Source organism: Nilaparvata lugens, chromosome 12, assembly GCF_014356525.2.
Source record: "Nilaparvata lugens isolate BPH chromosome 12, ASM1435652v1, whole genome shotgun sequence".
Classification (NCBI taxonomy): domain Eukaryota; kingdom Metazoa; phylum Arthropoda; class Insecta; order Hemiptera; family Delphacidae; genus Nilaparvata; species Nilaparvata lugens.
The window spans coordinates 7,070,362-7,087,679 of record NC_052515.1 but is presented as its reverse complement, the minus strand read 5'-3'; the positions used below and the strand labels follow the sequence as shown (position 1 = coordinate 7,087,679).

Here is a 17,318-nt window from a genome sequence, read left to right as displayed (position 1 = left end):
CGTTCTCACTTTTCCCCTCTCATTCCTACTATTCATATCCTTCTTGTTATCTCTCTCATCACAAATCCTTCAACCGCATGAACTGCTGGAACTGTATCATCGAGTCTATTTTGTTTTCCACTTTTTTGCATGAATTTTCCAAGTTTTGTAGCTACTTCACTTCATCCAGTTTATTTTTTGTTTTTTGAAAAAAACAATTTTAATTTGACAATTTTTCACTCTTTCTATTGCAATATGTTCTCTCTCTTCCCCACTCTCTTCCTCCTAATCATCTGAATGTTTGAGTTTAATGATTAAGTTTTTTTCCATCAAGTATTTCAATGATGGCAATGCAATTTGCAGCTACAAGTTGCAAAGCAATTGTTGTGGGTTGTAACTGTAGTCACTGTAGTTGGAAGACAGTCACACAGGGTGTGCTTTGCCTGAGTCATTGTCGTTCAATCTTTCTTACGGTAAAAAAAAACTTTCCTTATCAAAATCGGCTTGTTTTACTCTTTCTATGTTGAGTTATCAATTTAATTATTTATTATTATCATTCTCTCTATTATGAAGAAAACCAGTATAAGTGATATATATATTGACTATAGTGAGGTCCACATTATAATGGCAGTGTACAATTGACAATACTGTTGCTGACCTTTTCTATCATACAACAAAACAGATAGCACTATCTCTCTCTTGCTTTACAAAGTTGTCTATTTGCCAGAATATTCTATATTTACTTTTGACAGTGACTGTACAAAACTGAACAAACAATTTGCAGCCGCCCTTTTTTTTTCTTCATTCTATCAAAATACTTGAGTACACAAGTCGTATAATTGATTTAAGATGCATTTTTGAAACAATGAAATAATTTTCAAGCATTACGGTATGAGAAACACAAATTAAAATACCTGAAATGACATTTTAAAAGTTGATAACTAACCATCCTAGACTTCATCCATGCTTCAGTTAGCCTACCTATAGACCTAATCGTTAGACCTACTCGTACCGGTATAAATAATATTGAAAAGTTATTTCAGAATTAATCCATTGAATTTTTTAAATAGGATTTCTATTTTTTTAAAAAGGAATTCGGATAGAATACTTACCAAATAACTCAATTTCTGTTGTTTTGAAATTCAAATTTTTGTACCACAGCTTTTTAAATTAGCCGCCATTTCAGGTTTGTATAAAAATATAAATCTGATCTCAGTTATGGTAGCAAATTTTTGAATAAAATCATGAAAATTTTTTTTTCTTGATTAATTTGTCATTGAATTGATTATTTCATCAAGGAGATTATTATTATTATTTTTAGATTAAATTTAATGGGATGAATTGAGTAACAGCTGTGTACACTCAGTGGCAAAATGGAGAGACTTGGCAACGTTTTTCTCCTATCCTTCTTCACTACCATTATAACGTAGACCTCACTATACAACATTGTACTCAATGAACCTATTCTCCTTCTATGAGAACACTTCACTCACATCAGAAACTTTTCAACATATCAATAAAAATGATAAAAAAATCTTGTAGTGCCCTTTATTTTAAAAATCTGGTGTGGCGCACTCACACAACTTTCCTTGCCGTTATGAAAATTGATCACCTGACGCTAATGTACTCGCGCATCTCAAGTCTACTATTCAAAGATATGAGACAGCTGGTGATAGGTCAATAACGCTGGAAACACACGAAGTCTGCTATCTCTTCGTAGTGAATGATTTGATAGAACCAACAGTTGCCAACAGTTTGCAATTTAATAATCACATTTACTCGGGTTTCAAGCTTATTTCAAATCTAGGTGGAAATGTTCCTGTACATCAATTGCAGAGATTTTCATGCTTAATCTTTTCCACTTAAAATTTTTTGTTTGAATTGTATATGAAGGCTGATAATTGAGAATCTAAAATCAAACTTGGCATAGATGGGGCAAAGCTCCTGAAATTTTTACAGATATAGGACTTGTTGCAGTTGATAGATCCTACCAATGACTATTCCAGGTATAAATTTGATCAAAATCGTTGGAGCCGTTTTCGAGAAAAACCCTGTTTTTGACATTTTCGCCTTTTTAGCCGCCATCTTGAATTGCATTTGATCGAAATCGTTCGTGTCGGATCCTTATAGTGTAAGAACCTTACGTTCCAAATTTCAAGTTATTCCGTCTACTGGGAGATGAGAGATATCGTGTAAACAGAAGCACATACACACACACACACACACACACACACACACAACCACACACACACACACACACACACACACACACACACACCACACACACACAACACACACACACACACCACACACACACACAACACACCACACACACACCACACACACACACACACACACCACACACACACACACACACACACACACACACACACACCACACACACACACACACACACACACACACACAACACACACACACACACACACACACACACACACACAACACACACACACACACACACACACACACACACACACACACACACACACACACACAACACACACACACACACACACACACACACACACACACACACACACACACACACACACACACACACACACACACACACACAACACACCACACACACACACACACACACCAATACCCAAAAACCACTTTTTCGGACTCAGGGGACCTTGAAACGTACAGAAATTTAGAAATTGGGTATCTTAATTTTTTCCGGAAAGCAATACTTTCCTTACCTATGGTAATAGGGCAAGGGAAGTAAAAAACTTCAAAATAAAAAAAAACGTTCACTAGTAGTACTATTTTTGAGTTTTTGAAAATAATGGGTAATACAAGATCTTTATATTGTTTTAATAATCTATTCTTTTTCACCTACTTCATCTCAATCTTCTCATTTTCGTCATATTCTGCCACCTCCTCCCCCTCCTCCTACTCCTCCCCTCGCTCCTGCCACCTCCTTCTCCTCCTTGTTCTCCTCTTCTTCTTCCTCCTCCTCTTGACAAAGCCGCAAAGTGAGTGGATCGCAGCTGCCTATAAGTCAGACTAAGCACATGCCTAAAAGCGATGGATGTTCCCTGAATTGAATGGCTCGGGGTTACCTACGCACTACGCGGCAACACTGCTTCAAAATATTCTAAGCACACACTAAACACCGGTATCTCTCCTTCACAACCCTTCTTTTTCTCCTGTATCTTCTCTTCCACACTTTTCTCCTTCTTCTCCATCTTGTTCTCCCTCTTCTTCCACTTCTTCTTCCTGCCTCGTTCGACTTCTTTTCATAGCATGTCTATTGTCCGGAAAAGTAATGTAAAGTAGGATCGAGGTCGCAGTGGATGAGTCGACAGACTTCTCCAAAAAGTCCATTACTAAACCATCTCTCAGTGGCAACAGAGCTGACTATCAATTTATCTTCTTCCAAGTCTCATCCTCATTTCCCCTCTTTTTTCTCTCTCATTCTTTTCCTCCTTCTCCATAGCTCCTTCTCTGAATCTGTTGAATCTACCACTTTACTTCACTTTTGCAACTATGCTCAAATCAAATCAACATTTTTATTCACAATACAAACAATTGAAGTCCTGTCAAACCCTGATTATTATTCTTCGTATTTTCAGTTTTCTTTGTATTGTATTAAATTCTTGCTACAAATCCTCTTCTTCAACCTCTCTACCATACATTTTATAAACTCTGTTTTCCTCCATTTTTTCATAACAAACTCTCCAATTATTTCTCAATCCACACCGAACTCAAATTATCCCATTCAACATTCAGAGTGACTAGTATTTATTATTATTAAACGAAAATCCAAATCAAATGCTGTGAATTACAGCATTAAATTTAAATGCTGTGGATTAACAGCATTCAATTTGGATTTTTGTTTGATGATAATAATTCATTAGCATTTGAATAAAAATTGCAATATCTCAGCAATTTCCATCTGTCGACTAGTATTTCCAAGCTTATGTCCTGGAGGGTCGAAAAATAATCCTCCAATCCTTTCAATATCTTTTAAAATTCAGGAAATTCTCTTCTATCATTGTTGGATCTCATGCATACTGGTAGTCTAAACATTGATACTAGATCAGACTTCCCAGATTGAAATATATATTCCAGAGTGGCATTTCCAAGACTTTCAACAATTAAACTAATTGATCAAAAAAAGAAAATTCCACAAACTCCAATATGCCAGGATATGATATATGAACTAGTAAAAAAATCTCTCTCTCTCTTTATCACTTTTCTTGCCCTCTCACCATTGATAAGGAAAGTATCGCTTTCCGAAAAAATTGGGGTACTCCAATTTCTTGATATTTCTATACGTTTCAAGGTCCACTGAGTCCAAAAAAGTGGGTTTTGGGTAGTGGTCTGTATGTGTGTGTATGAGTGTTATATGTGTGTCTGTGTACACGATATCTCATCTCTCAATTGACGAGATGACTTGAAATTTGGAACTTAAGGTACTTACAACATAAGGATCCGACACGAACAATTTCGATCAAATTCCATTCAAGATGGCTGCTCGAATGGCGAAAATGTTATCAAAAACAGGGTTTTTCGTGATTTTCTGGAAAACGACTCCAACTATTTTGATCAAATGTATACCAACAATAGTCATTGATGAGCTCTATCAACTGCCACAAGTCCAATGAATGTAAAAGTTTAAAGAGCTCCGCCCCATCCATGCAAAGTTTGATTTTAGATTCTCAATTATCAGGCTCCAGATTTGAACAAAAAAGTTCAAATGGAAAATATTGAGCATGAAAATCTCTACAATTAATGTTCAGTAACATTTTCACCTAAAATTGAAAATCGAGAAAATGTGAATATTCAATTGCAAACTGTTGATTCTATCAAATGATTCACTATGAAGAAATAGCAGACCTCGTGTGTCTCCAGCGTTATTGTCCTGTCACCGGCTGGCTCAGATGTTTGGATAGTAGACTTGAGATCCGCGTGGACACTAGCGTCAGGTGATCAATTTACATTACGGCAAGGAAAGTTGTGTGAGTGTGCCACACCAAATTTTCATTAGTGCCTCCTCCAGCTGGAAATTTGTTTACTTCCTGAGCAGCAATTTCCCACTAAGAGTGTGAAATAGAACGCTTATCGCTTAGGAAAAATGATCTCATCAATTTGAATACCAGAGAATAACAGTTATGAGAGCGAATCTGTCCTCATTCGAAGAACCACTCTCACCTAGAATGTATTTCTTAGACAGGAGTCTTCCATTTTTGAAAAGTATTCCTTTACCATGAGCAATGACGATTAGTCAAACCGAAGAGTTTCGAATGGGAAATCCATTTCGAGTTACTTTTCATGACTTTTGCATGACAGCTGCACATTCTACGCTAATGGAAGTCATTCCAAGTGTCATGAGCCACTTGCATTGCCATTAGTTCAAATTTTGCCATTCTCACAAATCTTGGAAAAATGATGGAGAGCTCCTATCAATGCGAACATGAGAGAGTGATGAATATTGCTACTTATACATTTTGTAGTGGTCTATGATGTAGGGTGCTATTTCCACATAAAATTGTGCTCCAGGTTTGAGAAGTACTCTGTTATAAATTGAAATTGATAGCAGGAACCAAATTCCAGAGATTGTGAGAGCTGACTTGGATGGTTTGGAGAGATCATTGTTATGATAAAGAAAGAGAATGACATGGCATAAGACTTTTTGAGTAGAAAAATATTCAAAGGAAGATACAACTTTATGGGTTATAAGAGAGACTGAGAAGAGTACAAACTATGATATTGCAAATGTGAATGTTCAAGCCATGAAACTGCAGTGCAGTGCTCGAGGAAAAGTTGGAATTGACATAATCAAATATATTGTTTCCATTCAGCCAGTATTATTTGTAAATTTGGATGGATGTAGTGTATCATATTCATCAAATCAAATCAATTCAATTTATTTCCCATTTATACAATATATACAGAGTATGAAGTTACCATAGTCACTGAGAAAATTACCATATAACTAAAAAAAATACAATCATACCCTGAAGAGCATTACCAAAAATCAAATATACATGGAATATGAATAGTGCATAATACGCAAGTATGTAAAGGTAGAAAGTTAACAATTATGAAAAAATGTAAAGATGCGTACAGACTTGAGCGCCATGAGCACACGCAAATCACCTTTCATCAGCTGATGCTAGGCTTATTAAGGTGCGTACAGACTTTCGCTCTGCTCCGCAATCGAACGTCACTCGAGCAGATCGATTGATGATCGACCGGTGAGCAAGAGTGCAACGCAAGAAGATCTAACATCTCCCGTAACGTTCATGATCGGAGCGATTGCGGAGCGAGTGCAGAGCGTGCGTGGAGCGATTGCGGAGCGAGTGTGGAGCGTGCATGGAGCGATTGCGGAGCGAGTGCGGAGCGTGCGAGGAGCGATTGCGGAGCGAGTGCGGAGCGTGCGCGAAGCGTGTTGGAGGCGCGTATATCTGTACGCACCTTTATATCTATTCCTTACTGTTCCTGTAGAAAATCAGTTATAATCAGCTGATGAAAACCGAAGAACGTCTCACCATATCTTGCAACACATTGGAAACACTACAGCAATGAAAAGAAGAAAGCGTGAAGAGACAAGGTAAAATGAAACGAGGAGAAGGAAGAATACAACTTCTAGTTACATGCACATCAAGTCTGGACGAACGATTGAAAATCTCACGTCAAAATTTCAATATTCAAAGAAATCAATTTGTCTATACAAACACATCCGTCATCAACATTCACCCTATGGACAGTGTGTAGTGGTCGTATTTTGTCATACACAATTACAATACAACACATATTGTTACAATAATATTGTATCACATATTATTTGTAAAATGATTAGTAGACTAAAATTCAGATTATTGTTACTTATTTCTCCATTAATCAGCATTTTATTGAATGCAACTTCTCATTGATTCCCATCTGTGGAAATCATTTGTAATGTTGATTTAATCAATCAGAATAGGATGGGAATAAATTGGAAGTTGTATTGGCCGGGCTGACAAATAATTTTTCTATATTCCATGTTATTCAAAATACAAGTCAACGAATATTTCACATTTACTCATCAAATTTGAAACGGGAACTTCATCATAGTTGTAGATATGAGTCGTCCATGGTTGTTACAACTTTTGCCGACAGATAGCGCATAGCACTGTCGGCGGTGACCTGTGATTACAAGTCAGCCCAGCTGTTTACTTCTTAGGTTATGTTGTAATACATTGCTACTGGTCACGTGAGTTTTTGAAATTATTTTATTTGCAGTCTCTATATGAATAGAAATGTATTTGGAGGGAAAATGTTGTGTACATCACGAGTAAAAAATGATTCTCCTCCATCAGGGTAATTGTTGCCCGAGAAAATCTCTCTCCTCTGGGAGAAGAAGCGGTATTTTTCACTGTGGATATACAAATAACTATTGTCTGGTAGCGCTCAACGAGTTTCCATCTAGCTGTTTACTCTGTTATCAATATTTGCAGTAGCAGAAGTCTTCGGGGTGATTTACAGCATTCCTTTGGGATTTTCGTTTGATAATAATTATTCAATTAGATTTACTTGACTTCAAATTTACTCACAATTGTCGAGTAACCAAGTAGCATACTCGGCGAGATAGTCAGCACTGGCAGGCTGCAGCTGTATGACATGCCTGAGCAGGCGACCAACGAGGGGGGCATTGTGACTGTGCAGTTTGGCCAGCAGCAGGTAGGCCGGAGTGTAGCCGGCGTTCAGGCGGAGACACCGTTCCAGCATCAACACGGCCTCTTCACTGCGGTTCATCCTCCTATAAGTCAAAAACAGAGGTATCCATTGAGGGACGAGCAATTATTTACGCGAGGAACAAAATAAAGCTAATGATAAAATAGGACTTAATAGTGACATTAACAATATAATGAAAATACAGAAGTGGATCATATCAGCATTTGTGCTATCATTTTCCCTTATGGATTCCACACATTTCCAAATATTCAAAAATTATATTTCCATATTAATTCAACCTTGTCATAACGTACGCATACTCTCCTTTTTGTAGGTCACTCTCCCTTGTCACTCTCAACCAATCTCTCTCACTCTCACTCACACTCATCGTCTCTCTTTTTCTATCTTCCGTTCCACTCTCAACCTCACTCTCCTCTAATGTTTCTCTTCTTTCCCTTTTCCTCTTTCTCACTTTCACTTTCTCTTGCATTTTCTCTCAATCTGTACCTCTCACCTTCTCTCGTTCACTCCTTCTCTCTAGCACTCTTCTCCTCTCCCACTTTATGATTTTCTGCCCCTTTTCCTCTCCCTCCTCACTCACCATCTTTCTCTTCCTCTCTCACCTTCTCCCTTTCTTTTTCAACTTTTTCTCTAATGTACCTGTCCTCCTCCAAGTTCTTCCTCTCTTTTTCTTCTCATTTACCTCTTCCTGTTCTTTTTCCTCTTTTCACAACCGCTCTCACTCTCTCTCACAGTCTATCTCTCCCACCGTCGATCTATATCTTTCTCACTCACACACTCTCTTTCCATCTCACTCTCACACGTGATGCCTGAAATTTATGCATCTCCATTGGACGGAAAACATATCTCAGCAATAACGCAGCATACCAACATCATTCCGGTGCCATTTTTCATTAATTTTCCAAATTTTCCCATTTCCCAACATCCAACAACACCCATCTCCTCCCTGAAAGCCAATCCCTCCACCCACTCTTACCCTGGAAACGATGCCAACATGTTCCCCTCCCAAAAAGGACCCCCGTAGCATCCTCATTACTAGAAAAAGGGGCACAACGACTCTCCCCATCCTAACAAAAAAGACCCCCAAAACCCCTGAAGGGACGCATCCGTTGTTGTGACATGTTTTCCATGCTGTCAATCAAAAATCAAAATGGCGGACAACGTTGTGACGTCATACCTACAACTGGACACCGAAATTAAATGAATGACCGGTGTTACTGGACATGCAGTTTTCAAAAATGACAAGTTATTTTTCCTGATAAAATTCTGTTGTTCCTGCTTGACATTATTATTTATCTGAATATTTTTTGTCACTCCAAGTTTGGGTCTCATGAAGAGATTGCATGAGTTATGATATGATAGCCCTCATGAGGTATGATATTATACATGATAGACTTGTGAACTCAGGTTCCAATTCATAGATTATCATAGATAATAACAATGGAAGAAGAAATAATCTTCAAAATATTATATGAAGATCAATTTCAGTGTTGCCTATAACTTCCCACAAATGAACTCATATAATAGGGGGATTCACAATGTTGGGGTTAGCTGGCTAAGTCGAGCCATTCGCTATCTCCTGCTATTCGCTAAGTCTGTGTTAGCTCAATGCTATAGTGGTACGTTAGAAAGAAATTAGCAGACGAAATAGCAGATAGCGCAGGTTTGAGTCCGCTAACTCTAGCTAACTCTGTTAAACGGCGGCCATATTTGTTTTGGTCATATTTGGTAGCAAAAGTGAGGTTAAAAACTTTGAGTCACACAACATTATCCGCTTGGAATTCTATTGCAGTTATCTTATTCCAGTTCGTTTTAGATGGGGCGTTCACAATCCAGAGTTATCAAATAGCACTTCAGCTGGCTAAAACAACATTGTGAATACCCCTTATCTGTTCAATCATGATACCTATTTCTCATTGCATTTCCTTATAGTGTTTTCCATAATTGAAAAACACCAATAATTGTCTAATAATTATCATAAATCATAAGTTGAAAAATAATAATGAGAATGGACCATGAGAACTAGAATTACTTTCTTCTTCTTATGAATGTATCCTCACGGGAGGAATCATCATAATATCATCATCATCTTCACTCCAGGGATTAGGTTTATCAATGAACCTGTTCCGGTACCCATCTCTTTCTTGGTCTCCCTACATCTCTTTTTCCTGTAGGTCTATGGTTTTGGACTACAACGGGAATTCTTCCAGGTGGAATTCTATCCAAATGACGGCACCAGTTGCGTCTATTTTGAATAATTCCTTCATGTAGAGGAGCAAACAATAAAACCTGTCTTATATCAGTATTTCTGATTCTATCAACTCTAGTGCAGCCAAACACACTCCTTAGAAACCTCATTTATGCAGCTTGAATTCGACTGTTCATTCTACATGTGTTAATCCAATTCTCACTGTCATATAGGAGAGTCGGGACTGCAATGGTATTATAGAACTCATTAAAATATTAGAATTATAATATTGAGAATATACCTGTAAACTTGTCCGAGATTATAGTGAGCATTGACATGGCCGGGCGAATGTGTGATGGCCGCAAGGAAGTGTGACTCAGCGTCCAGACCTTCACTCATCAGAGTCCCCAGATTATTATGCGCACTGGCGTAGGACGGCCACAACCTGAAAACAAACAACCAAACACAAAATTGAATAAAACGATGATGAAGTTGAGGATAAAAACAATTTAATTCGTAAGGATACTGCCTTATAGAACCAGAGATTGAACGTTCATATAAGAGTCAATAATAATTTTTGACTCTTATATGAATAATAATTATTATTACTGACACTATGCAGGATCGCAAAAGAATTGGCAATACATGTCTATAAAACTTTCTAATGCTCTCCCTGATGAGATAAGAGAGTTTTAGAAGATTTTTAAAGAATTTTCTCGTAGGAAAATGTTTTTTAAGGTGGATGAGTTTTTCGAAATACAATTTTGTAATTTACTTGTGTTATTGTTTGTTTTTTAGACTTGAGAATGCTATGCAATTGAATTTAACTTGTAGTTCAGAGAACAGCAGAATTCGCTACACTCAGTAAAATCAAAAATTGGATTTAAAGTATAATGATATAAATGCAATGGGATCGGTGGTGGACGCTGAGAAATAGAAGTTCTTCATATTCTTGAGCTAGGATGCACGGTTGAAAAGGTAAAAAATCTGAAACTTGAAATGTGGGTCTTGGGGGGGGGGGGGAATTATTGAATTACAGAAAATTCAAAATTCTCAACATGTAATGCATGAAATAGGACCGCCTTCGAGCTTTGGAAAATAAAAGTTTCCTACACTTTTGAGTTAGGATACACAGCTAAGAGAGATAAGAAATCTGAAACTTGAAATTTGTGACTTCGGGTGGAAGGGAGAGGCAGGGATTATCGAATTCTAAATTTTTGAAATTTTGAACATGTGATACATGAAATATATAGCGCTGAAGAATAAAGGTCCTACACTTTTGAGTTAAAGAGAGATAAGAGATCTGAAACTTGAAATTTGTGACTTTGGGAGGAAGGGAGAGGGAGGGATTATCGAATTCTAAATTTTTGAAATTTTAAACATGTGATACATGAAATATATATAGCGCTGAAGAATAAAGGTCCTCTACACTTTTGAGCTCGGAAGCACGGTTTAAAGGATAAAAAATCTGAAACTTGAATTGGGACTTTATAATTTAGATTAGATTAGAGAATTTTCAACATGTGATACATGAAATAATACCGCTTTGAAGAGTTGAGAAGAATGAGCCCAATTTGAACCTGATCTGATAAAGTATTGAAAAGTTAGGTTGATTTTTAGGGTAAAATTTCCGAATAAAGGACCGCCATCTTGAAATGAATTTTAAAATTTTGAATACATTTACGTTTCTGCGCCTTGTTTCAAAGTACTTGTGTACCAAATTTTATCCAAATCGGACAATAACTGCGACTGTAACTGCGGTACAAACATACAAACAGACAAACGCCGATTGACTTGAAACATAAAATTCGCTTCGCTCATTCAAAAAAATAGATTATAATAATGAAAATAGAATGTGATATTACTGTAGTTTGAAGTGACGTTGTTATGACATTTTTATGTTTATGAAAATAAATTATTTATTTATTCATTCATTAAGATGAAATTTCCTTGTCCACTCCCTTGTTCAGGGTCACTTGTATTCATATACAATTGAAAAATTAATTTATCGCCTTTCAACGTTCATCCTCTTATTATTCTTTGTTTACATTGTAACAGAATTATTCTTGTTTCAAAAACTATCTTGTTTTTCGGTTAATTCTTTGTAAAACATCCTTATCTAGGAGGTTTGTCGAATACTGTCGAATGAGAGTTTCTTTCTCCCATTCGATTTTCTCACTTACTCCCATTCTGTTAACATGGAGCTCACTCAGTTTCTGTCCTTGTCGCTGCAATTTCTTTCTTGTTCTTCTTCCTGATTAACGGTCGAATAACAATTTTTGGTAGAAAACAGCTAGTTCAAGTCGAGCTCCCGGTGAGAAAGGATGTAACTCCCGCTTCTTATTTTTTTTCATGTTTAACTGTAAATTCTGTACTTATTTTGTTCACTAAGTAATGTGAAGTTTCCTATTAATACAAAACCGGTAGTAACTCAATAGTTCACAGTAGTCCTCAAATTTATAATTTGAAATGCCGGTATTCAAATATTACATCAGATTGTTTTAATGCGTGCAAAAACCCGCTATTAAAGGTAATTACTATATAATAATTCATTGTATTTCTTTTCTATTAATTTTGTGGAAACAAATAAGTTATCATATAAATCTTGAATTTATAAAATTATATATATTGGTTCTTACCCATATCTGAAGAAAGTATTTCCTTAATTTGTTATATTTCTCTGCTCTGGTAGTAATTCTGTTTCGAAGTAAATTTGTCTAAATTTCAAATAATAAGAAAGTAATAGACTTCTTGTTTCTAAAATTCTTGAGTAAATTTTTATTGGAAAAATTTAAATAATTCTTTCTATTATATTAAATTTTGTTAAAACTTAATTTTCTACTGTTCATTAAATATTGTATAAGTTATAGTATGTATAGAATTTACAAAATGGTTTTTCCTTTATATCCCAAACAGCGGTCGATGTCTACGCTCGAAGTCTATGCTCGATGTCTATGCTGGATGTCCATGCCCGAAGTCCATGATTGAAGCCAGGTCCCATATTCCACGTTCCATGGTGAGGCTGCAAGTCTACATTCGGTTAACCAGACCGATGATTACGAATACAGGACGTCCAGTCTAATTATTCTGGTACGACGACTGGTCCAGAAGAATCTGGGAAGATTCCACCGGAGTTCGTAATTGTACAAGCCCGCCACACCACAAGATTCGCCATCTTCAAATAATATTCACGTATAAGGATATCAGCCAAACTTCGTAACATCGCCCATATGGATAAAGTGTAAACAGTGCTCGCGAAAAGTAAAATATTGCAAAAGTGTTCATCGATTAAAAGGGTTTTGGGGCGCCCCTCCTCAACATATAAGGTATTTATCTGAATCACTATGTATTGAGATCAAAATGTAATCTGTTTATTTTATATTCATAATTTGTTGCACCGTTTAATCTGTTTTCAGTATTTAATTAGATGCTTCTTTTAACTATCGATAACTGTACAATTGATTTGATTCTATATTTAAATTTGTCCAATTCTGTTTATCTTCAAAATTATATTTAACACACATGCTTACTACCGAATATATCGTTTTTATTACAATACTACCCATTTGCAATGTTTAGGGTCTGTAGACTGATGTCAAATTAATTAAGTATACGTTAATTGAATTATTCCGGTCTTTCTTACTTTGTGTTGGTGGAATTGATTCCTAAATCTGTCGGTTTGAATCCAGTTTCGTTAGCATACAGTGGAAGGATTGAATAAAACAAAATAAAAACGTTTCAACATGAATGAAAATGCTTGTGATGTTAGATAAAATATAGCTATGGAAATGTAGCTTATTATAACGAACAATAGCGAGAGAAAGGAGAAGATATAGTGATATAATGATATAGTGATATAGTGATATAGTGATATAGTGATATAGTGATATAGTGATATAGTGATATAGTGATATAGTGATATAGTGATATAGTGATATAAAGATAAAGTGATATAGTGATATAGTGATATAGTGATATAGTGATATAGTGATATTAGGATGAATTAAGTGAAATTTCATCATTCATGTTGATCACAATCAATGCTTTTATGGGATCAGGATAGAAAGTGGAAATGTTAGGAACGCAATGTTACTACTCTTCCGTTCCCGCCACCTCCCAGCCATGGCGAGATATTTTTCTCATGTTTCGGATTGACACGTAATTCGTCGGTTTTGGCTGCCTATAAAGCAGTCGTTAGGTCATGTCAGAAGCCCTGAAATTGATCAGTTGCGACCTGAAAACTCTGACAACAGACTTGAGCCAGCCAGGTCACTCGATATTATTATTATTAATACCACCTTCTGTATTAAGTATCTGTGAGTTAGGTTATCTCAGTGTTTCCGATCTTATATTGATTGTTAATATTTGGTTATAATATCTACTGCTAACGTATTCCTTCAAGGCTATTTGAATTATCAGTTGAAATAATAATAATTTATTTTATTTTGTAAACTAGAGAATGGATTGAACACGAGACAAGTTGTTTTCCAATATTATAACGTTTTTTTTTTCAAAAAGGTACAATGTTATTATACTCCCAAACATATCAAGTAGCCCTGAAGAAATACGTTATCAGAAAATACGGTAATATGTTAAGTTATATCGTGCTGAGCTTCAGAAATGAATACATCACACAGCTTACATAGATAACCACGATTTTTCGAGAAACATATTGAAGAACATATTTCTCATTAATAATAAACAGGAAAATTTGACATAATCAGAACCGTGGCGATCGAACAACACTCAAAACGTTCAATAGCATATTACGAGTGAAATCGAAATTACTAAATCAATACAGAAAGTTCCATGATTGAGGTTGAGGAATAACTTCAATATTTAGGTTAATGATAATCTGTCATTCAAGCCCAGGATAATATCAAAGGAAAAAACCAAAAAGCACTCAACCAACCGTATTCATGTACGAATACATTACGTTGCATTGAAGTCATTCTCGGAATATCATTCCCTCCACATATCCCATTAAACTCAGCAACAATAATAATGAAAAGCAAACTGCGACGATCACGTCTAAAACGGTCGCGCAGTTCTCCAAATGTAATTCATCATTTTGATCACACTGTTCACTAACTTTCTCTCTCACCGGAGAAGAAAATAAAGGTGAAGAAGAAGGAGAGGAAAAAGAAGAAGACGAAGAGGGTGGATAAGAAGAGGGAGGAGAAGAAGAATAAGAGAAAGAAGGAGAAGAAAAAGAGGGAGGAGAAGAAGAATAAGAGAAAGAAGGAGAAGAAGAAGAATAAGAGAAAGAAGGAGAAGGAGAAGAGGGAGATGATAGAGGAGGAAAGAAGTAGGAGAAGGGAAAGGTTGAGGAGAGCAGTGGAACTCGATGTAGCAGTAGAACAACAAGAAGAAAAAGAAGAGGAGAAATATGTGGAAGGATGAGAGGAGCAAAGAAGACGTGGGAGAAAGGGGGGAGGAAGAGAAAATCGTGATGAAGACTGAAGATGAGCAGTAGAAGAAGAAGATGAAGCAGGATATAATAATAATAAGAAGAAGAAGAAGAAGGAGGAGAAGAAGAAGAAGAAGAAGAAGAAGGAGGAAAAAATTGAAGGAGGGTGCAGTAAAACAATAATAGGAAAATGAAGATGGCGCATGAACAGAACTAGATAGTTAAGGTGGTGGAGGAAGTAGAGGTGGATAAGGAGGAGGAGTAGCAGGTGGAATAGATAGATGAGGGGGAGAGAGAAATAGGATGAGGAGGAGAAGGAGAAGAGGATGGGAAAGGTGGTGGAAGGGTTTGAGGAGGAGGATAAGGAGTAGTAGGTGGTGGATATTGATGGAGAGGGTGATAAAGAGGAGCAGCAGGAGAATGAGAAGGAGGAGGAGAAATGAAAAAAGAAGAAGAAGAAAAAGAGAAAGGATAATTCGAAATGTGATTCATCATTTTGTACATTGCCTTTCTCTTTCCTTCTTCCCTTCTAAACTTTTCTCATTTATTTCGTGCGTATTCGCATTCACAGCTACAGCTGACACGTCTATCTGTTTATTATAATCCTCGTCGACAGCTCGCAAATTCATCCAACCTGGTTTCGGTTTCAGCCGATCAAATGTTGCTACTTTATTGTGAAAACTCTCAGGGACAACTGACGATTAGAAATCATGAGTTCCAATGGCAAATAGTATTGAATACATAGTCGCAAGTGGAGAAATATTTTTATGTAATAGTATTAATGGGTTTATCTTTTTCATGATATCGATTGATCGATATGAGTAGTATTCGGATAATAATATCGAGAGTTCATTTTAAACTCTGCTGAAATTTAAACTCTGTCGAAGTTGAAACACATTCTTCCAAATAATATCAAGTGTCTCAACTTCAACAGAGGTATCATCAAGAGTATTGCCATCGAAAACTACATATCACTTTTTTGGCAATATCATTTCAAGTCGTTTTATAGCTTCAAATGACTGTTAATAAACATTGAACGCGTGTTATCTACATAGTTCTCATTTATCAAAATGGATGTCTTCTACAATATTGTGGAGAATTGAACTTGAACTTCTTACATAAGAATCATAATCTATATTTTTTTAACATTTCATTATCAAAATTTGGGAATGGAATAGTTTTGGGCCAAGGCTGTTGTTCCTACCCAATTATATTTATATGATTTGTGATTGTATCCATATATGAATGAATGAATAAATAAATAAAACAATATTATTACTACACAGACATTGAACTTAAGTCCAATTGATTATACGGATTGCAAGGATAGTTAGTTCATACAAGTTCACACTTGTTTAGGCGCTATTTACTTCAAACTTCTATGAGCAGATCAAGCTCATGTAATAACATGGAACTCTCTTCCCCTACACACAGATGAATTGTCTAGTAGGGGATTCCAAAATATGTTGTATATTGTTCAATTTCAATTTTCAATTCAATTTATTAAAAACACACAAAACAAGACAAAACAAAATTACAAAGAATTATGAAACAAATAAAACACAATAAAATGTTACAAATATAAAAAACCATGTGCTTTGTGGTTGGGTGTGTTGGAGAAGAGAAAAAAAGAGAGAAAGATACCTAGCCAACTATGGTTTCCCATGTAATAGGCAGGCAAAGAAGAGAAGAGAAGTAATGAGGGAAAAGGTAAGGGAGAAATGGGGGGAAGGAAGAAAACAGAGGAATAGGTACTCAAAATAAAGGTAAGCGAGTCCACTGAAAAATGAAAAAAACAATGCTGGAGCAGAAATCTCGAGTCATATATCTAAATGGGAGAAGAAATTACTGTATGTCCAGTTTTTTATATCCAGTTTAATTTTCCCGCTGGTCTTATTGTCCATGAGAAAGTGATTTGGAATGATGTTTATTATTTTAGTACCTATGTAAATTAACTGCCTCCTTATACATTCAATATTAGTGTTATAGTTTACATATTTGTTAGCAGTGGCCCTTAGAATATAATAATTA

General features: G+C 36.1%; 1 protein-coding gene across 1 annotated transcript in view; it reads right to left on the bottom strand.

Annotated features, from left to right (window-relative positions):
- LOC111056747 (protein O-mannosyl-transferase TMTC1) overlaps positions 1-17,318 on the bottom strand; it is a 397,568-nt gene that overhangs the window by 31,873 nt on the left and 348,377 nt on the right. The window contains 2 exon segments of the mRNA XM_039438835.1: positions 7,548-7,753; positions 10,179-10,322. Of these exon segments, the coding sequence (XP_039294769.1) occupies positions 7,548-7,753; positions 10,179-10,322 (350 nt within the window).